Source organism: Limanda limanda, chromosome 4, assembly GCF_963576545.1.
Source record: "Limanda limanda chromosome 4, fLimLim1.1, whole genome shotgun sequence".
Taxonomy (NCBI): domain Eukaryota; kingdom Metazoa; phylum Chordata; class Actinopteri; order Pleuronectiformes; family Pleuronectidae; genus Limanda; species Limanda limanda.
In genome coordinates, this window is record NC_083639.1 from 16,270,487 (window position 1) to 16,293,699 (window position 23,213).

Consider the following 23,213-nt stretch of genomic DNA (forward strand, 5'->3'; position numbering starts at 1 on the left):
TATGCACACAGAAGGTCAATTATCCAAATGATTCCAGTTCAGATTGCACCTGATCTTGAGAGCCAATGAGCCGTCCAAAGGGCAGATGGGTGTGCTTTGCAAGGCAAATCCTTGCCCCAGCCCTCTTCTTTTGTCACCTCCCCACTATTTGCATGTCTAAATGTGCATGCCGTCCGCTCACCTTTTGTAAAATGCATTTCACAATGGATAAACAACTTAGCATTTAACTTGTGTAGAGCCAAGCCACGGAACAAGATACAGTAAATGCAGCTAAGGGCAACTGCTACACAAAAACACCTTAAGATAATTTGATTAATAGTATGCAAAGAAAATAAACACTTGGTCATACTGAGCACTGAGTCGTCTGATTATTAAGAAGACAAATAGAGATAAATATCTATGATTAATAATGTAAAGTTGTATTCAGAGTCTTCTTTACATATTCCCAATGTAGATATGAGCAATCTATGAAGTCATGTGTTTGTGTCATCTCAATAATTGGTCTTAACAGGAAATGCTTCGACTGTTTACATAGCTTCTTCACACTTTTCAACTGAACTACCTTTCCACTCACAACAAGTGGCATTCCTGCAATTTTTTAAAGCCTATTAAGAGTCCTGTAGAGACACAACTCATTACCATTCTAATAATAAATGTTCATTAACAGGACAGTAGGAGTTTTGTCAGAGCCGTAAGGAAACGCGAAAGCAGCCAATTAAAACAAGTACAAGCAAACCTTAGTCGTCTGGTGCGACTTTCACAGCGAGGAATTAATTACAAGTACAAACAACATACAGTATGTTACCAAACTTATGGCCAATGACAGAGAACAAGAAAACACTTAGTAGCATAGAATTTGCAGATGGACTGAAGTAAAAGGTTTCCAATTGGTGCCATTATAAAAAGATAGGACACATAACAAGTGAATAAAGAAAAGAAAAATATGTTCTGTTTAGCTTGAGAGGCACTTTAGTAGGACTGGAATAACCTCAGAGAGCTGTAATTCTGATTAATGAAAAGTTATCTTCATATGACATCCTCAACCTTTGCCAGCCCCTTCTACTCCTCTATCTATAGAACCCCTCTCTACAAACCCACTGATTTCTTTTTCATCCTCGTCAATGACCAAATCAAGGCATTTATTGAAAGGCGATGTCTGCTTTTCGACACCACTCAGCTCTGGCTAAATGAGTAATTTCGAAATTGATAGAATAGACATATTTTGCACTCCACTCCAGTGTTCTCTCCCCTCCTCCCGCGCTGCTGTGAGGTCTGGGTATGTGCGTGCTAAATTGCCAGAAACACCCAAACAGATGGGCACAATCAGGGTTTAATTTTCGAAAAGCCAGACATCAATATACTGATTGGACGTGATAGCATGCTCACTTTCCGCTGCAGTGGGAGCTGTTAAATGACATTTTTTCCTTGTCCTCAAGCCTCATCAAATATAGAAGTGGTCTGCTTGCATATGCTAATAGAAAAGATATTTAGTTGTCTTTCAGGGGAGGGAGGGGGGGGGCCAATGGCTCGAAGGCTGACATTTTGCTCCACAGACTTCTGATGGAGCTCCAGAGAACAGAGCAGCATATAAATTAGCCATTAAGGGTTTGCTCAGGTATTAAAGGGATTAGGGAAACCAATAAAAGCCTCAGGAGGAAAAAGGAGATGCAGAGTACATTCCAGATCGATGGAGGTCTCATCTAGGGGCTTGCTACATGTCAGGGGAGGCACATAAGGTGGACAAATAATGTGACCTTTGAACTGTAGGTGTCTGCTGGGGCTATTATCCTAATGAAGACCTATGACCTTCAGAGTTTTACCCTTTTTTGATCTGGAGAGCTGTTGTTGTTCAGACCAGTAACAGTGGAAAAGATAATCCATCATTTTCCTGGTGAGAGTTACATAATGAAAAGAAAAAAGTGAAATCATGTGCAGGAGCTATGCATTCGTATGATGATGCATGTATACATACAGTAGAATTCGGATATAAACATATTATTAAGATTATAATACTGAAAAATTTATATTATATAATTATAACTTTCTATTCAATAAATGATCATGAAAAACACGATATTGACGAATACATTTAATGGGCTTGGGACTCCCTGGCTCAGGTTGTTCCATCAACTACTGGCAAAACTTTGAAAACAACACTGATTAAGTCTTCTAAGTGCTCAGGAAAATGTTACATCTTCAGTTAAATGAAAGTAGTCCACTGCAACTGCTGAGGAAAAGTGTTTGATATGATCAAAAGCACCAGAGCAGTTAAGTGGACCTCCTGGCGAGACTGTTAAGTTAACTTCAATTGCCACAAGGTCATGAATTAACTTTCAAACTCAATATTCAAGACGTATTCCTACACCGCCACTAGAATTATTTTATCTCACAGTGGGGGGTGTGAAGTAAGATGTCTGCATGCCAATATGAGGTTGAATTGTACACAAGCATATATTTATTATTTTAAGGAAACTGTTATAAATTATTTATCAATTAATTACTTGGCCATATAGACTGTATTATTAGATGGTTTTCACTAAGTTACTAATTAAAACCAAACTTACCAGCAAAACAATACCTGGGCATGAATCAGTTTGATAAGAACTACCTTAAATGACAGAAAACATAGTATTTGACATCCCTTTTGACTCGTTTGGTTCTCGTTCCATCCACTAACATGGATTTGGTGGCATTATGACCTATACTGCATACAGCCACATGGGGGACGATTAAAATGCTTTAGCTTCAAAAAATCCGAACACTGTTGCATTATTTCCACTGGACATTTGATCTATATGGCCCTTTAAAAATAAATTGTGACATACTTGTTGTGGGCATTATTATCATGTTATTTACCGTTGTTTAATGAACATGATAGTCCTCTCGCCGACAGCCCTGGAAGAGTTATAGTAGGGTTAGGGAGTGTTCAGTCCCACATCGATTCCTTCTGCCAACCCACTCTGCAGATAAACTCTTTCAGATCCTAAAATAAACAGGAATACTCCCATCTTAGCACTATCAACCCACTGTCCCATATACAAGTCAACTACAGATGGCTCAGACTAGCCTGTTTGTGTGTGTACGCGTGCTTGTGAGGGCATGTTTGGCACAGAGCGAATGGAAGTCTTCTTCGGCAAGATGAGCTCCAGTGATTACAGGCTGAGACAGTTTTCTAATTATTCTGTCAAACATCAATCCTGTGGGCTGATGCAGGCCGTCCTGTGGCCTGATGGACAATGTAATCACTGCTAGGAACCACCCCCCCACACCCTCATCCCCACTCCTCCAACCATTTTACTGCTCTCTGCTCCAGTCCCTCTTGCTCTTTACCAACTGGACTCTCATTTTCCTTTCTTTATCACTCTCTTCAACACAACACTCTCCCTCGATCCCTCTCTGTCAGGACTCCTTTTCTATTCTCGTTTCCCTTCACAGTATTTATGCCTACTAACTATGACTGTTGCAGGACTGTTGAATGATACAATCAGCTGTAGGAATAAGACCAGGATAAAACAGTGCAAATAGTAAATATAGGGGGAAAAAAGGGGACCAGGGAAAAAATATTCAGGATAAGCTGTTGGGAGACATACAGAGTGAATGATAATTCTATCTGGTACATAACGACAAGACACATACATGAGGAGATTAAATCTAACTCAATCAAATCTTGTGTCATGTTTGTGTATAAAAATAAATTTTTGTAGTCATTTTCTTGACTAATAATATCTTCAATTAGTGACGTGGATACCTCTCTCAACAAAATGTACATGTCATAGTCACATCTTTCACTTTGGATTATTCAATTTTTTTTGGATGGAGCTCTGCACTTTCTTCTCTCAAAGAGCGTATCAAATATAAAACTTGAACTTCTTTAAAATAAGTGGCTACTCAGATACATTAAGAATCCATTAAGGTGAGAGAAACTTTTTATAGAGAATGCACTCGAGGACATTTTGATTTTCACAAGGCAGGTATTTCTCCATTATCGAGTATTTATCTATAAATCTGTGTGCTAGTGAACTGATATTGTGTGATACTGTGCTTAAAATAAATCTGAGGGTAAAAGGCCTCAGAGGTTGTTGTCTTGGCAACCAAACCTCTATAAAGCAAATGACGCATCATCCATAACAATGTGAGAGTGGCAATGAAAAGACAGAATCAAATTCTGTACAGATATAAATCAAGTATTACGAACATCTTGTCTTGTATAGTTTAGACATATTCCACTACATTTTAGAAAAGACGAAGACAGAACAATCTGACGATATCTGCTGCTCGAAAATTACATGAAAACGGCAACATTCCTTACCAACAATTTTATTCTTTGAAGTAAAACCTTCCCATTTTTATTGTGAACAAGATTTCCGTTAATATGTATGGTATCCACAAACATCTGATTCTACATTGTGCTTCTGCAAGATCTCAGCGTTTGCTCTTCTCTCCCAGTGCCTCTCAGTTATCCCAATCCAAATCTCTTATCCATCTGTGTCTTCCTCTGGCAGGCGCAGATATTGACTGAAATAATAGTGTAGGAGATTCATGTTCAACATTGGCTCGGCTGCTTGGGGAACAAGGCAGACAGCTGCAGCAGCAGACAGTCATGTCAGCTTGGGCAGCGTACGAGGGACTGAACTGGATCACACTATCTGATACCAAATTCTTTGCACCGGCTGTCACCTATCAGGAATACAGGGACAATAAGATCTGGATAAGGAAATGTAGGGTGGCAAAAAATGCATTAACACCGACAATGCAAAAATCCATGGATATGTATAAATGTTTAACTGCATGCATGGCAGAGAGTGAATATAAGGCACTGTATATATAAATGCAGTGTTTGTGTAACAGGGATGTCACAATATGAGATTTTGGTGTCACAACTATTGTGCGAGGAAATATCACCGTTTCACAGTTTTCCCAATGATTGATACTATAGAAGGAAAAAGACACACAACAAGAAATATATAGCTAATAATATAGCTAATGAACAATAGATGAATATTTATTATCATCATCGACTATAATGTTAGTTATTATAGTGTAACATTTGGCAATTTCAAAATAATTTACAATGGTTAATAGTAAAAGAGAGAGCAAGAAAAAGAGTGTAAGTGTCCTCCTTCAAACTGGTCCGAAACCGAAAGTAGACAATGATTTCTCCTCTCACTGTAAACTGCACTAATGGAGTTTTAGGGCCAGTGTACATCAGCTAGTTTAATTGTTTTACATTGATCTGGGCATGCAGGTAAAGATGAGGATCTCGAAGATGCTGCAGTATGTTTGACGTGTTGGAACCTTTGGCAGTCACTTTCCGCTGGTATGTTTTGCTGATTGGATATCAATCTTCTTCAATGATGCCCTGGTGATTTTTTAGACTTAAGGCATGTTTTTGTAGGAAATAAAGGTGCTATGTCAGTTCCCTATGAAGTTTTTACAGCATTGCTCTTCTCAACTAATGTTTCAGGTAAGTGGCTCACAAACACAAACAAGCACACCGGACACACACAAAACGTGACTGGCGAGAGGAAATTTCACCATCGAGCACACACACAAACAATGTGTCTTGCGAGATGCCGGACACCATACTTAGATATGGTCGTTTTTACAGTTCTTACGGATGTGGGTATGCTGCGAGTCCTTCATCTTCACAAAGACATGCTGTTTTCTATCCTGACCCCGAGCACAGAAACGAGACGCAAGAGAAGATTTCTCTGGAGATAGTATGAGACGACCGTTTCATGTGAGCCTCATCATCTTTCCATTACGTACGATAATAAAGAAGAGTGTGGATCAAACATGAGGCTCATATCAAATCAGGCCTGGAAAAGCCAATTACATTGAAAATAATCTCCTGCTGTACTGCTGCCGGCCTGTCTCGCCATACGAAGCAACAAATACCTGAAATACAAGGACCAATGTGGAGGGTCATTGTGGGAAGACAAGACACTTAAACAGACAAAGTGTGTTGTGAATGCTTGCTCATTAGGCAACACAGTTAGGAAGAAAAATATGTCGTATATGAGTCAGCAGAGCCAGTTTTGGAGTTTGCTGGCCGTCTAATGAATATCTTTCTGTTAATTAAGATAACAAAATCTTGATTAGAGAGTAAAGTGAAAAAAAATTAAGACACATTGCAACACTGTGCTTGAAACTGTCATACTATGGCCTATGGGGGTGGACAGCAATGAGGTTTCGGTGAACTGTAACATCATTGCATGACTCTAAGTCTAAAACCCAGGGGTTCTCTTCAAGACAGACGACAGAAAGGCTGGTAGATTTGAGACCTGTGTATGACCGAAACCAGAAGGTTAATGTGGGTCGATAGATAGCTATGGCCTTCTTGGAAAAACAGCCTTGGGCACAAGCATGCAATCTGCATGACAGCACTAAGATATCAGCTGAATGCACCCACTAAGTTGTGTGGATCAAATATAATCATACAGCAGCTAAAGATAAATAAAAACAGCACAAAACGGTTCAACTTCACCTTAAAACCCATAATTCCGTGTCAAGCTTTTTCAATGAGGTAGTTGTCTACCATTTTCAGACTACTCAATACACTCCATTGATTTCACAAACAAAGTTAAGTCTACCTTTGATGCAGACTGAAATATTACCAAGCTGTATACTGTCTTTTGATGGCAGCTTTAAAAAATTCAACAAATAATTCTGTCCAAAATAACCTCCATTTAAAAAAGGTATGTTTCTGAAAGGGGAGGCTTTTATCGATTTGAAGGGAAAAGGGAAAAAAGGCATTTTCAAGCCGATGGCATCTCTAATTTGTTTGTTTGCTTGCTGTAACTGGCTAATTAATTCACAGAAACATTCAACAGCTCTCCCTGCAATTAACCTGAGTTTCAATGATGTGGCTTAACCTCGACAAGTGACTCTAAAAATAATAGCCCTCGAGGACAGCAAAGGGCACAGTGTTTGTGGTGTTGCTACATGGCTCAGAGAACACGAATGATCTCGTCAACTGTTTGAGTGGCCTCCCATAATCCCTCAGCATGTGCACACATAAGTGACAGAGGAGCGTGAAATGAGGGAGGGGGGGGTTCTGCATTAATGTTCACCAGCACTGGACAAGGTTGTCTGTGACGGTGATACTCGTTCAAGTCCTGGACAGATGGAGCACTGCAATGGTAGCACCCTGAAAGCTGAAGGTTTGGATGGATAGAAACTCAATTTATATAAATACCTAAATATGATTAGCAACAGCATACTAAATTCAATGTGACAATGTATCATGGACATTGTCTTTTAGGCAACCACTGTCTCTTGGTTAGAGGTTGATTAACAAATGAATGCAATTATTATTATGAAGTATTCTACCAAGGACCTGGCTCAATGAAGCTAAAACTCAAAATGTTAAAAGAGTAGATCCATTCCATCCATCCATCTATTATCTGTACCGCTTATGCTTTCAGGGTTGCAGGGAAGCTGAAGTCAACCCAAGGTTCACCCTGGACAGGTCACTAGTGTATCACCGGGCCAACCTACAGAGACAAACAACCATTCAGACTTACATCAATGCCCACGGCCAATTAGAGTCTTCAGTTAACCAAGACCCAATCTGCGTGTCTTTGGACTGTGGTAAGAAGAACCCAGAGAAACCCCATGCAGATATGGATAGAACATGCAAATTACATACAGAAAGATTTTTGCTGTGAGGCTACTGTGCAAACCACCACACCATTGTGCCGCTGAAAGAGAAGAGAAGCATGAAATCCCGACTGATAATCTCACTACTGACTCGGACTTTGTGCAAAAGAAGAACCCTTGTGCTTCCTCAATCAGCAGGTGAAGAGCAAGGAACATCAAGCTGCTCCCTTTGAGGTACATGAGAATAAATGAAGCCTTTCCTTGCTATGCCCTTCTCTGAGTGCTCGACTTCACAAGGTCACTCAATCACACGGAGCTCCCCTCCCTGTGGCATCCAAAGGCTCCATCTGATCACTGGCTGCCTCCCCTTGGCCCCATGGTGTGAACCAGGTGCTGCGATGACAAAACACTCCTGGCAGCAATAAGAGAACAGAGAGCGCAGAGCTCAATTAGCCCTAGCTCCAATCCCAGATCCTCTATTGATTTCGCACGGATGAGGAATGGCAGACAGGAGAAAGCTCAATCAGACATGCCTACGAGACCTGTCTCTCTCTCTCTTTGTATATGAGTGTGTGAGAGAGTGTGAGAATCACCAGGGGATGAATTGGTGCCAGACAAGGTGCTGGGATCAGGATTAATACATTAGCAATCCATAATCTTTCTGCATACATGATAGTTACGTGATAGTGTTGTCTTATGGTTGGGCTAACACTCACCCTAACCCTATACGGTGCCGCGCTGTCCTCACCCAAATCAAATGGAAAAAGAGATAGACATGGCATTAGTTTCCTGATGGGCGAATCAATCTGAAAAGTCATCAGCTGCCTGGTGCATCTCTGGACAATTCCTTCACTTCCTCAAATTAACCTTCAGGAGAGGAATGTATAGGGTGTGACAACCCCATCTGTCCTTCACTTATGACATGAGACCTAAGACCAAATTCAGGACATTTAAACCAATTTGTCATTTCGTCCATTAGAGTGTACAGATGTTTTCTATTTTCAGAGTTTGGGTAAAAGAGTTTAGGTAATCAAGAGTGTGAGGGAGCGTTGATGTGACCTCATATGTTATGTCCAATGTTCAAGTAAGAGATACTAACCCTGCCCAAACCCAAGGGGGTATTTGAGTTACATGCATAAATGAATACCACTAATGGTGTAACACTTCATCTAACACATGCACAACTCTGCAGAATTGCTCACCCACTTGAGTACTATATGTCCAGCTGGGTCTTACTGTCTCGATCTCTGTCTTTTGACTTTTTTTAGACAAGTCATATAGTCCGTTTCAAAACTTACATGCTTTTAAAATAATCACAATGTTTCAAAGGTGAAATTCCCAGTCAGTGTCCAACATGCATTCAGCCTTGGTCAGGAGCAGTGTTTCCATCATCCATTCAGGTCAACTGCAACACTATTATCTTCAAAGTGTCCGGGAACACAGTAATATAAACTTCTTGAAAAATAACACTTACTCTGTTTTGCACAAGTATCATAGCAGCTTCCTAAAAATAGAATCACATCACTGCCTGTTACATTAGTAGCTGCTTCATAAGGTATTCTGTTTTTAACAAGAACTACTTTAATTCAGCTGTATCAACCTGTAAGATCATTTTAATCAACTCTTCTCCCTTACTTTTTTTTCCAATTCCTACTAAATCTATAGGATGGAGCTCTGAAGTCTGGGCAATACATTTTCAAGTCAATATGAGCTGTAATTAAGATTCAAAAAAACATTCCACTACCTTGAGGTGTGTTTTCAATTCTCATCTTATCAAAGTGATCATGACACTTGAGTGTGTCTCTAAGAGTCACAGGTACAAATGAACAGCATAAACACAGAGCGCTACAACCTGGAAGTTTGTTAACATTTCGGCACGTCTGGTTCCCGTGTCCCAGGGTTTTCATTAAAAAGGTGTTTGTTAGATGCCTGAAATAGGGTGTGCGGTTAACACAAGCTCAAGACATATTTTCAATTTATTCTATGAAATAAAACACATCAGCTACACAAATTGTGTTTACACTCACTTTCTTGCATGACTTCTTAAGGTACAAGTTGGTAGTGGCTAAATGTTTAGCGGTGGTGTAGTATCTATATAGTCCAACATTCGGTTTTTAATTCACGCAATTGTATTAAGACTACAAGCATTTAAAAAAGGTCTGTATTTGTAGAGTTTACCTCGCTGTCAAAGATGTGCAAGTATAATAAACTTGCTTTTTAGATGTTATGTTCTGCAATAATCAAAAAGCCAATAGAAAAAATCCAATTAACTACTTGTGAAGTGTAATTCTAAATTCTTGGTTACCTTACAAAAAACCTCTCTGCAGCACTAAATATATATATATATTTTTTTATATAACAATTTTGCTGATGACCAATAATATGGAATGTACTAGTGAGGTGAACAAATTAAACATAAATTTTTTGACTGTTAGTCCATTTTGGATTTCTCCATAACTCATCTGTTAGACTTCAAACTTGGCAGGTTTATTTTGGGAACCCACGTAGAGCTGCCTGTGAAGTAAAACATCCTTTTTCTATATATTACTTGATAGAATCAAATTGTTGATCTATACGCCAAGGGCAAGTTGCCATTTTAATCTCATTGGGTTACATAGCATTTACTTGTTTTCTCTTGCATACCAAGTTTTCGTGCTAAAGATACAATTTTTCTATGTTATATATTGTGTTGTGCATTGGACGTTTCACCTCTGTCATTGTGTAATGTTTTATTTACTGTGCTTTTCAGTCGCCAACTAAGTAGTTTTGAGTAAATGGCTCTGGGGGCAGTTCACTAATCTGAGGACACGGACTATAAATCTGAGAGCATGGTTTATAAACTGCTCACACTCACACTTCTTAACCACAGCCTCCACATAAACAGAGGCTTGACACCTTTGTATATTCAGTATGTTTCTCGAATGTGTGATTTGTGTCATCTTATTTGCATGATACTGTCAAGGAAGCTGCAAACTGGATTAATACGGGCCAATAACATTAAATTGAGCAGTGTGACATACTTACACATATATATATATTGCATCTATTTGACTCAATGAGATCAGATGCTATCTATGAATCCATCACGTACAAATTACAGCACTGATATGATATATAAAAAAACTGGGCAAAACCCCACATTTGCTAACAAGGTTACATTTTTAAAAATAAATGGCAGTTTAAAAAGCTTAAATTGTATTTGGAGAAAACCTTCTCAACAACTAAATCAATACTTTGACACAACAAACATACATCTGCTGTAAGTTTTAAGTATAGTCAATTTGTTTCATGGTCCATATAGGCTTGTCTATTCAATGTATGCAAAAGAGGATGAAATAAGAGAAACGGAAGAGAAGGAAGGACAGCGCATCAACTCCACTTCATTCTATAGATCTGTCCTTCATTAATGTTGCACAAATGAGTTTTGAACTTTGGCTCCTATATGTGAGAGGCTTTGAATCAGCAACCTCGAGTGCACCTACACACCCACAAGCTATATGCACAAATGAAAACACAATAATACAGTGGGCTGAAGAGAATGGCCGTATGTACCTACACACAGAGCAATTACATTTATTCAGCTGTTGGTGAATATATATTTCAAGGTCTAACACAGGGTCAGTAGAGTCTGGGTTTAGCTCATAACACAGGCTACGTTACTGCAGTGATTTTAAATGTGCTGGAGCAGAAGAGGTCCCACGATACAGGAAAAACCCAGCCTATATCTGTCACTAACACAGGACTTTAATGCACTGTAAGCAAATCTGCAGGAAAAAACATTATATGAGGTGGAGCTTTTTTCATATAATGGCAAACCAATGCAATGACCTAAACAGCCCATAACTGAACAAATAAGAAATATATCAGGCAGAGAGTCACTTCTCCCTTAAAGCACACAGCCGCCCCCTAAACTATCTGCCTTCTACAAGCAATGCTCATTCTTCCTCTGGCCTGGCCTCAATATGGCAGCCCCAGTGTGTTGGCTGGGCTAAGTACTCGTCCCTCAATGGCTGGGTCCCTATTTAGTACTTGTATAATATTCTACACGCTGGGAATAAACTCCATTACCGTGGTAGCATGCTTTCTCCCTTCAATCCTTCTCTCCTTCTTTCCTTCTCTCTGTGGCTTTACGTCGCTCGTGTTTATAACACAGGGAGCTGGCATCTCCCACAGGTCTTCCGCTTCAGGCAGAAGGAATTTATTTCCCTCTCAAATAACACAGAATGGGGCTGTCACATCACAGGTGACTCTTGTGATTAAAAGCTGTTGGGTTCCATGGGGGGAGGGGGGGGCAGCATGTTTTGTGTAGATGCATGTATGACGTGGGTGCGACAACACAAGCATGTTTTTCACACCCGCCTGTATTTCTGTGTGATTTCCATCTCAGTCGTTTGTCGCAGCATTCAAGAGACACCGCCTTGTAAAATAGGACTGTTTCTGTTCTTTCCTCTGCAGGAGAGGATGATGCTCTTTTCATAACACTATCCTCTGGTTTGAACCAGGGGCACTGGCTCTCTGTAACTTCATACATGTTGAAGCACATTAGACATGGGCTCAGACATCTCCATACGAGCATGAGAAAGACAGTGCCTGGGCTCTTACAGGATTTAGCTAGCAGGCATGCAACTGAGGGGAACTCCTCACAGTGACTTTAATAGGATTTAGCTGGATGAAAGGCAACAGGGAAGAAAAGAGGGATACAAAGAAGCAGAGGGACGTCAAGAAGGAGTAGGAAGACGAGGAGGGAGGGGAAAGAACCAGTTGATGAAATAGTTAGATGACAGATTGGTAGGAGACACACCAGGCTGTCACTACTCAGTAAATGTCCAGCTGCGGATCACCAGTGAATAATATCAATAAAGACTCTTTCAGAGAAAACAGGAACCAGGGCTGGAGAGGGAGTAACAGTGGTGCCTCCCCTGCAGAGGAGAGTGGTTAAAGGGGGACCACAGGTGAGTCAAAGCAGAGTCACTGAGCTGGAAAGAAGCAAAATACTCTGGCACTTTTCTCAGGGGCTAAAGCACCAAGTGGCAAAAAAAAAAAAGCAATGTGATTATGCAACATTAACAAATGCACATTCCTCCATATTTGCCTGGGAGGTGTGTGACCTAGCTGAAATAGTGCTAATTGGAGCAGAGCACGTTGCATGCCTGACTGGTCTTAAACAAGGATACGGCTATAGCATGGAACAAGCAGGTAAAAACCCAGACCGCAAAAACAATGGAGGCTCTTGAATCCATTGCATACATGATTGGCATGAACAAAGAATAAGGGTTTAAAAGATTGCTGATCAAAACAAAAATTCAAATAAATGATTAGGAACAAAAACAAAAATTGAACCAGGGGCCATAATTTCTCTCTTCTGTCACAACTCTGCTAATCCTTTAGATAGAACATATGTTAACACGTTAATTTGTGGTGAAGCCATTTAACTTTACTTTTAAATATAGCAATGTAGAAAAAACAATATAAAAATGTATTTTAATTTGTGATATCAAATTTTTTTGGGCAATACAATTTCTGGTCTGGTACAGCGACAGCTCTATACAGACACACTAACAATAAGGTTGTGCTATATAAAAATGTCATCATTTACTCTAGCCTAGAAAAATTACAGAGAATAGCCTTAAGCCCTGAGAACAAAAAGGATGTTGAGATAGACAAAACATCCATCTGCCACTTTCAGTACGGCACAGGCACAAGGCAATAACGAGGTTATTTGGCTGGTGGTATTTGCTGCCTGGTCCTGCTTGCCTACAGGTGGTGTGAAGGAAACCTCAATAAATTCGGCCATTCTGTCAACAAACTGTTCCTTATGTGGATATGAAGAAAGTGGAGCTATTTATTTTAGCATGAAAAATAAATGTGTCTCTGCTTTTAAAGCCGGGGGCCAAAATTCAAACAAAGCCGAGTGGTCTAGCAGAGCTACATAACATCTCACACATTAAACACACACACTAGGCTACACAATTGCGTTATGATTCACTCCTTTCTTCCGATGATTTCATTTTGACTCTTTTTCCATCTTCATGTTGTTCCAACTTCAAATACAGTATCCCCTTTCTTTCAGAGAATAATAATGTTTAAGTTAATGAATGCTGTGCGGGTAGATAGTGGGGAAAGTGAGCAAACAAGAAAAAGGAGGCTTTTTCATCTCAGGCTCCGTCTCTGCTATTCGGTGCCAGCAGTAGACTCACATCGCTTCCACTCGTCTCACCACAATGAGCCTGAGACTTCAAAGCGGAGACCGAGAGGGAGAGCGCGAGAGGAGACAGAGCGGAGGGGGGGGGGGGGGGGGGGGGGACAAAAGTGTGGAAACTGAACGAGGAAGAAAGACGGCAAGAGTAGACGGACACCATAATACCTGTTTTTGAGGAAAAGTGTGTTGTCATTACAGCAGGATATTCCCTGCTCTACCATCTGCCTGGCCGCTCGATGCACTTTCCCACAGCGCATAAACTATTTAATCTTCCCAGTCAAAAGTCACAGTGGTCTCTAATAAAAAGAACAGACTCATATATATTCGGCATAACAGTAATGGCCTTCCCTACAGCAGCTATTAAACTCATTTCATGCCGAGCCGGTGAAAGCAGGCGTCCTCATGCTCCAAACTATTAACTGAGAGGAGAAGAAATATTGTTCTCCCATTTTTTAGAACAATAACATTGAAAAATGTGAGGCTGTGTATAAATAATCAACAAAGGGGTTGGATATCTGGAGACCATGAGTAATGATTGTCTTTACAATTAAGGCAAATAGGACGCACAGCCCTCTCATCATACCTTATTCACATATGAAATCAATAATTTTTGCCTCGTCACCTTCACCTGGCTGATGTTAAATTTGAATGTCAAATTTTCATCTCATATTTTAGACTTTGGGAATGGAAAAAAAAAACTAAAGGCAAATGAGCAGCTCCCTCTCTCCTTCTTACTTTGAGGCGATTCAAATTCCCTCCACATATCAGAGCAGGTTTCTCAACTCCCCTCGTTGAAATGCTAATAGTGCTTACAACCCAGTTTAATGTCAATCCTACTTTACTCCCCCCCCCCTGTTGGGGAGGAGCGCCCTGTCTCTATATCCATACACAGCAGCAGGAGGGACAGGCAGCAGACTTACTCCCCCATCTGGATCAGGGGAATCGGCCCAAGACAGAAAAAGAAGGAGGAACAGGAGGAGGTGGAGAAGAATCACTTTTTTTGTGGGGGGGGGGTGCAGATTTTGAAATTTGATTTTCCTACCGTGGTTAAAAAGGGTTCAATAAAAACAGATGCCCCATACTAGGAGAGAGTGACAAGTCTTCTAGTTTTCCGTTTCCAGTATTGATCACAATTCTTTTTTTATCCACCATTTTCAGTTTTATTTCCCACCACATGAATTCACTGAAAAGAATCTGCACACAGTGGAAATGTGAGTAAGGCAATATATCACCTGCTGGGGGGGGGGTCATGGTTGCTGGGCTTTAACATTGGTCTGTTCACTGCTGTGTGATAAATATGGTGCAGATACTGTTGATGCCATTTACAGGCCCTCACCGCTAACAGTGAGAAAAAACCTCCAACTGTGTATTAAGGCTCTTATATACTACTACGTGTCCGTTTCTCGGAGAGGTCTCAGCGGGGGGCGAAGAGTCTTTTTGATATTTACTTCTCCGACACAGTACGTCGGAAAAAATTCATCGCCAAACCCATAGGTGGCGCAACGGAAGACGAGCTCAGAGAAGCCTACCCCATTTGGGAAGAAGAAGTCCACGTGTCTCTGTTTACATGTTAGCCTGCCTCCCACACACTGAACCATGGCAACTAACAGAACTAAATAAAGTGACACCCAGCGTGTCAAAATGCTGATGTAATCGTTTCTTAGCGCAGCGGTTCCCCGGTCTTGTTTCCGAACTGTGTTGCTGATTTCACAGCTTGAATCTGCTTGAGGCTACATGTAGCTAGAAGCTACCCGGAGCTAGCTCCCCCCCAGCTTCCACACACAGTCAGCAGGGACTCCCGGCACTAACAACTACTATCCAGTGTTTGCTTCTAACCTGACGGTATTATAGAAACAGTGTCATGATAGAAGTGGAATTAAAGTCGTGACGGCGGGTTCTTGCACTGTTACCACCGCAGTTAGCATGGTGGCTAGCCTAGCCCGCTAGCCTAGCCTGCTAGCGCCGTTTTGAAAGCTCGTTCTAACCGTATGTGACCGTGCACACATGCCGTCAGTGCTCTAACAAGCCACCGTCAGCCGGACAACTCCGCTGGCTTAACACACACGTCACATTAATCGTAGAATCATAGTTGTGTTAGTGTTTGTGGCTACATATCAGGAAGTTTGAGGTCCGGAAATACGGAAATGACGTCATACGGAAATGATGTCGTTCGCGGACCAATCACAGCCAAGAGCTGTCCGTGGGGTCTCCGAAATAAACACGTACAGTTAGAAAAATCAGACGTGTACGAAAAACTCTCCGAGGCGCTCAGAGAGGGCGTTCCACGACGGATAGGGCCGTCTTATCTGTCCGTAATAGAAAAAACGGAGAGGCATAAATTGGCCTTTAGGTTTGGATATATTCAAGTATTCCCATAGTGCAATATTGAGTGAATGTTTATATTAAGGGCAGACTGTGAAAGACAAGCAGATTATTGATTTATCTGTGTTCAGTGTAAATTAATCGAGTGATCCAGCAAGTTTACAAAATCGTACATATGTTAAGGAAACATTTGAGTTCTGTACACTACGACAGCTTGTGCCTCAATAATCCGTTGAGGTGTATTTGCTGTAGTTTTCATCTCTAGTAGATCACTATCGGAAAGCTGTAACTGAATTTGGCAACTCTCACATGAGTAGATATACTTTTTAATTAGCGTGAAACATATGTTTTGAAAGCATGTACTGCTGAATCAAATTAACATGTGTCAATAAACCGAATTAGTATCAACTGCTCATCTTCATCCTGTACAACCACACTGTGTCAGAGCTGCTTATACGGAGGCAACTTGAGGCTCGTGCAGCGGTGTAGGAGTGACAGCGAGGAGGAAGAGGTGGGTGTTTGCAGTGCGTTGACTGTCAACACGCAATCAGCACTGCAGTGTCGTTACAGGGCTCATATTGTTTAGTTTGGACTTATTAGCTTTCTGAACATGGAGCTGAATCACTTCTAAAAGACCCCAAACTGCCACCCACTAGAGCTGCGAACCTTTCAGAAACACGCTTTGATTTGAACTTGTTTATTCGATTTTTGTGCCGTCTATAGAAAGCCAAGGTCTTTACAGAGGAGAGATTTGCCAAGCCACTGCAAGTGAAAACGAAGGCATATAATCACACGGGCTACCAGAGTCTGCTTCACTCAGCGAAACATGGACATATGCCAAGGTCCCTCGTCTAATGAGTGCTGCTGTCTCAGTGACAAAGCACTAACCAGACAGACAAGGCTTTATGGATGTGATATGCCAAGATGCATGACTGTAGTATGAAATACGATTCAACTTCAGGTGGCGAGGCTGCTTTGATATAAGCAATTATATAATTAAATGGTCAATGAATTCTGCATTTGATTGAATCAAGTTACAGTAAGTACAAAGAAACGTCAGCCTCTTTTGCCCCAAGTATTTGTTCCTACCTTAGGATCAGCAGTGAGCATCTTAAAGGCCTCGTACACCTGCCTCTCTTGGACTCCTCCGCCCAGGTCGAGGAAGTTAGCGGGCTTTCCCCCGTGCAGGTCAATGATGTCACATGTGGCCATAGCCAATCCAGCTCCATTCACTGTGAAAATTCGCTACGTCAGTTCAAACAATACGCAAAAAATGTTTATTACCAAAAAACTCAAAACAGCAACTCAAAAGCAGATATATAGGTATCGAATATTTCTATTATTTATTTACTTTATTTATTCAGAGTGAGACTTATGCCAGGCATGATGAGCCAGCGTTAGTGGTATTAAAACCTGAAGAAGATAAAATGTAGTAAAAGTCTTTAACTAACATTCAAATTGCAGTCTGTCCGATGTGTGTATGTGAAATACATATCTCGTGAACCATTCATCTAATCAGCTTCATACTTGGCATTCATATTGTTAAGAGACAAAGGAAATTAGTTTTGTTGCATTTGGAGCGATTGGATATGTGATGCGATATTAAACTTTGAATAAACAGGTGAACAGCTCTCGCAGTCGGTCTTGACTTGTCACAACTCAATTACTGCAAGTCCCTTTTACAGTTTCAGAATGAAAACTGCAACGAGCAGCACCACAGGCCAAACAAACAACCCATTAAAAAAAGGCATGTTAAGAACAAGCACTGCTCTATTTAAGTATCAAAGATTGAAACAAAAGTCTGTGAGTGTAAAATGTGATGCCAACAGCAGTGAGCTAATTAAAATAGCATCACCATCGCTGAAAGACGGATGACATGTACTGTAAGACCCCTCATAAAAGAAACTAGCAGTAATTTAACAACCAAAGAGCAAATAGCAGAAAAAAAAAATCACGGTTCAAAAGTGAATCAGCTGGAAATCTCCTAATCAGGAACATTCAATGAGTGAAGTCGAGCAACACAGAAAATTTGATTATGACTCGACACTCTTCTTCAGAGAAAAGAGTGATGATTAAAAGAGGTTCTGCTTTGCTTCTTTGCGGCCCGTGTCATCATTTAGCCAACTGCCTGCGTGGCTACCCTGCTGAGTTGTGTGGGAGCCAAGTGCACACAAAAATGTCTCACCTCATTTGGTTTAGCCAAGCTGAACTTGTGTCCTGGCAAGCTCCCCGACCGAGGTCTCAATAAAAGGGAAATTTGCTTTAACAGCTGTCACTTTGGTGGCTCACAGAGCTCTCAAGGAAGCTGCAGGGCCTTAAAAGCTGTTGTTACTTTAAGAGAGGCTGGGAGCTGGGGATGCAGGATGGGGTGTGCGTGTGTCTATGTGAAGGAGGGGGGGGGGGGCAATGCCGTAACGCTAACAGACATCTAATGTGTTTATGAGGCTACGGGGTAAGAAGCGAGAGCACCTGTTAGTGCTGCTCCACACTGTAAAAGCTTTGATTTATGACAAGAGAGGGGGCCTTTAATGAGAATGCTAACAATCTGGCTCACTGGAGACGTTCTGGGCGGATTATAGCTAATTAGAATGCATTGGTTATGGCAGCATTCCTTCTGGAGTCTTCAGGAAGCTGCTTGTAAATGTGGACTGGAGGAGAGCCCAGGCAGCCTTTACTTTGACTAAGTTTTAACTGTGTCCGAGATTTTCACTTATTTGACTTCGGAGACGCATTAAAGCCTTGTGTCAGAAGGGGGTTCGCATTTTTCAGTGAATGTGTGTGTGTCACTGTCTGTGGGCAGGAATCAGCCTGTTCTGTCATGAAGTTTTGTTTCCGTACCAAAACAAGCGATGTTTCCATCCAGTCCGATATACTTGAGGTCCCACTTGGCTGCCTCCGTCTCTGTGGGGTCGCTCTCCGCCATGTCGTCCATGGCAAACACGGCCTTCTGACGGAACTCGGCGTTGTCGTCGAAGTTGATCTTTGCATCAAAGCAAACCACTGGGGCAAATGACATGGAGGAATTGTGGATATGACAAAGACAGAGTTAGGAATAAAGAAGGCAACAGAGGAAACACATAAATGAAACAGAGGAAAACGGCAGACGAGGGAAAAGGGAAGAGAAGCAGGGATTCTGACATAAAAAAGCTAATTATCATTTCTAAAACCTGAAATTAATGAACTGAGGAGTGTCCCTTTGGCCTACCTTCCTTAATTACTTCAGAGGTGGGCTCACCAAGGCATGTGTTTTTGACATTGCCTCCATGGAATAGACCACTATAGTAAATTGACTTCAAAGAGAGTACATTTCAAAGAGAATACACTCACAGAGCTACCTGAAAAAAAATCAGGGAAGAGATTTAATAAATTAGTCGAAGAGATTTCTCTGTACACAACAGCACTTAAACAGTGACCTGAACTCAGAAGAATAGTTCAATGTCTAGCGGAAATGCGCTTTTTTGCATTCTTGCCAAGATGTAACTGAGAAGATTGCCACCATGCTTAGCTTAGCATGACTGGAAATGGGAGAAAACAGCTCGCCTGGCTTTGTGCAGAGGTTGGAAATTCTGCCTACCAGCTCTACTAAAGCTCTTTAATTAACACTTCTTCTTTATTTTGTTCAAAAACAAGCTGTGGTTTCCAACATAGCTCTTTGGCAGACTATGTTTCTTAGTTAGGCACCATATCCCTAAAAGTATATTGTTTCCTTTATGGTAAGCTAAGCAAAGCAGCTGCTAGTGCTAGTTTCATATTTACTGTAGAGACACAAGAGTGGTACTAATTTTATCCAATTGTCAGTAAGAAAGTGATCAAGCCCTCTCCGTCTCATTGTAACAGATCGGCCCTGTTCAGACATGAACATCCATCCTGAGAGATCCGATCACAAGTGGTCAGCTTCAAGTTCTTGTGTTCACTTCACACCCTTTATCAAAATGGATCCTGTATGCGTATCTCTGACCACTTAGAACAGGATCTCACTTCCGCTGCTCTATATGTAAATAGTTGCGTACATCATTAGCATTTGAGAAGACCAAATGAGGTTTTTAATCCACTGCAGGGATCACTTCTTAAGTGGTGATTAGTGTTGATGGTGTGGCAGTGACCACAAACACATTAACATATGGACACTGAGATGCATAAAAACATTTTGTGTCATTTGTGTCATTGGGAAACTGTAGCAGGTCAGAGGACGTCAGCTGAGTAGGAGGTCCTTCATATGTGGCCCAGGACACATTTGCATTCACACAATGTGGCTTGAGTGATTGGATCTAAGGACGCATTGAGGGTTTGGGTTTGATTTGGGTGTGTTGAGATGCTGACCCCTTCTGATTGGATCTCTCAGGAAGAATGTTATTATCAGGTCTGAACAGGGTGATAGACATCTTTAAAATGTGTGGTTCAATAAACTTAGTTAAACAAATCTGAGTTTACAAATTTGAGGCAAAATTGAATTTGTCTACCAATTTGGTTTAATAACCAAGAGAGCAGCAATACACCTTCAAACCCTTCTTAATATAGCTGCTATTGTTTGAGGAGAGAGTATAGTAATGCTAGGCTTGGTAACCTTGAGCACAAAGTTATCTAATCCACCGTATATCAACAGTTGAAATCCAGATACACCACACAATAAACAGAAAGAAAATAAGGGAGCATGGGAATTGACTTGAGTTTTGTTATACAGACAAAGAAACTTGAAGCACACACAGAGACACACAGCACATGCAGCAGGCAGCCTCTTGTGGGACTGGGGAGTGGACACACTGTGTCCTGCAGGTAAAGTAGCTCTCCCACTACACTATTCCCTTTGTTTTATTTTTGACACATCCATTATTGCAGTCCATCGACAAAATAAATTCAGCTATTACCGAATGAGACACAAAAATACAAATTTTCCACCCTTGAGAAATTCTCCTTTACGATACACGTCTCGTCGAAATGCCTGCTGGAAAATAGCTGCGCTCCCTTGTGACATGTGAACAAATCGGGCCAAAGAGCGAGAGTTGGTTTTAATGTGGAGCTTGTCTACACAGCCCCACCTGAGCTCAAGCCAGTTTCTCTCTCTGCTAGTAGGAAAAGTAAACTCGCACCTCTCCGCTGTTTGAAAGGAGCCATTTTTTTGTTATTAATATTCATAAGGAATCACAAAACAACAAACTTCTTGTGTCAGTCTTTGATAAAGCATACTTTGAACAAGAATCGGATGTTGAGCAGACTAAATAACATCAAAGACGTGACGCAGCTGCAGCAGGGTGCTTTACTACGTCTCGATAGCAGTCATCACAGTCAATCTGTGTTCAGGTTCACACATAAGACAATCACTCTTATTTCTTAGGAAGAAAAACTAAGTTCAACTCAAGTTCAGCATGAGCAGCATCACAACAGCTACACTAGGCTTCATGACGGTGTGTGATGTCTTTGTTAAATCTGAATGAAGAGCATTTGAAATGTTCAACCTCCACTCCACCTCCTGATGTTGTCGAGCGGTGACAGAGGTACTGATATTTATTCACCCCTATTCGCTTTTAAAATTAATTCAAGTGTTATTATCTCCGGGGAAAATGCAAAGACTATATCACAGTGGACTGAGGCAGAGTCTGAGCTCTTGATTCGATAGAAACAGTATTCATTGCTCTACTGGACAATACATTCTTTCTCAACCTAATTACTTCAAGTTAATTTCAATTTAATTTCACACTGAAAATGAAATGGACGAGGCTACCCTATTATAAATAATCCAGAATGGTTATTTCTTAATGTTCCAATTTGTTCTAATCATCCTTTCATTCATTGAAAGTCATTTAACAGATCTATTCCTAGTTAGTGTACGTGAGTAATGTATTTCTACTTCAGCACACTGTTGCAGAAATACAACTAAGACACAGAGGTAAGAGAATAGCGTGAACACTAAGAGTTAAAATGTTGCTGTTGAAGAATTTGACCACTTATAAAAATAATAATAAGTAAAACCTCAAATGTAACATTTCGGTAACTTTAAAAAATCGATATATGATCCGTAATTGTGGATTTGAGTATGTTTAAGAGTGTGCCAACACAGTATGTGATACTTACAAGATGTTTTCCTACAGATACATAGAATATCCCTGAGTGGATACTGATAACGGATGTTCTTGCAACTGCTGCTGTAATTTCTAGTTCCTCATTACTAGTTGATGATACACTCAATGTCTTTAATTAATCATCAACAACTAAGAAACATCAACGTCAACAACATGAAAATGGAAAGCTCCGCTCCCTGCAGCGTCTTGGATTTGGATCCAGACAAGGAGCTGACGTTAGTATGTTGCAATCACAAATCCTTAAATTCATTCAGACCTGAGGAGGTTGTGTCTCTGTAACTCACAGTAAGTGATTAGTAGGCAGCTTCAAGTTCATGCTAAGATGTTTAATTTCTCAGCCATGCCTAATTATTTAAGGTGTTTAAATATCAGAGAGCTTTAATGTGATTTAGCAGCACTTATTGACAGGAGGGAAAAAAACATGAATGGATGCACAAACACACACAAGTCAGAAGCCAAGTCAGTGCACACACACACACACACAAACAAACACACACACTCACATAAAACAAGCACTTTCTATGATACAGGGTACCTTGTCCTTCGGGAGTCTCGCCGAGAGGATTGACTTCGACTTGAGTGGCGTCGACTTTCAGGAACAGATCATAGAGCCTCTTAATCTGATCTGCTGCCTGCGTGGTCCACAGAGGACAGTAATTACCTGATGGTTCAGGTCTGAGCAGCCGGCCCCGCCAAGGCCACTCAGCCTCCCACACAGGCTACATAAAACATGGCAAATCACCTTGAACATCACGCTGTCTGAGCTTGTTTGGCATGAATGTGCATGTTTCTGAGCAGGAAGGGGAAATGTGATTCGCTTGTTTCAAGTATGAGGATGAGCAAATAATACATGTATTAAAACAAAGACTAGCACACTGTGATCTTATGAAGTAGCTTTAGATCAATAAAAAAAATGCAGTAGATTTCATATTTTTTGGGGGTTTGAAATGTCAATACAGGTAGTTATCATAGAATATCGGCTTCGTGCAGCATCAAGCTGTAATTAAACAGTG

General features: G+C 40.9%; 1 protein-coding gene across 1 annotated transcript in view; it reads right to left on the reverse strand.

Annotated features, from left to right (window-relative positions):
* suclg2 (succinate-CoA ligase GDP-forming subunit beta) overlaps positions 1-23,213 on the reverse strand; it is an 88,678-nt gene that overhangs the window by 22,315 nt on the left and 43,150 nt on the right. The window contains exons 7-9 of the mRNA XM_061069429.1: positions 22,736-22,832; positions 18,962-19,123; positions 17,213-17,355 (exon numbers count right to left, since the gene is read on the reverse strand). Of these exons, the coding sequence (XP_060925412.1) occupies positions 17,213-17,355; positions 18,962-19,123; positions 22,736-22,832 (402 nt within the window). The remainder of the gene's footprint in view (positions 1-17,212; positions 17,356-18,961; positions 19,124-22,735; positions 22,833-23,213) is intronic.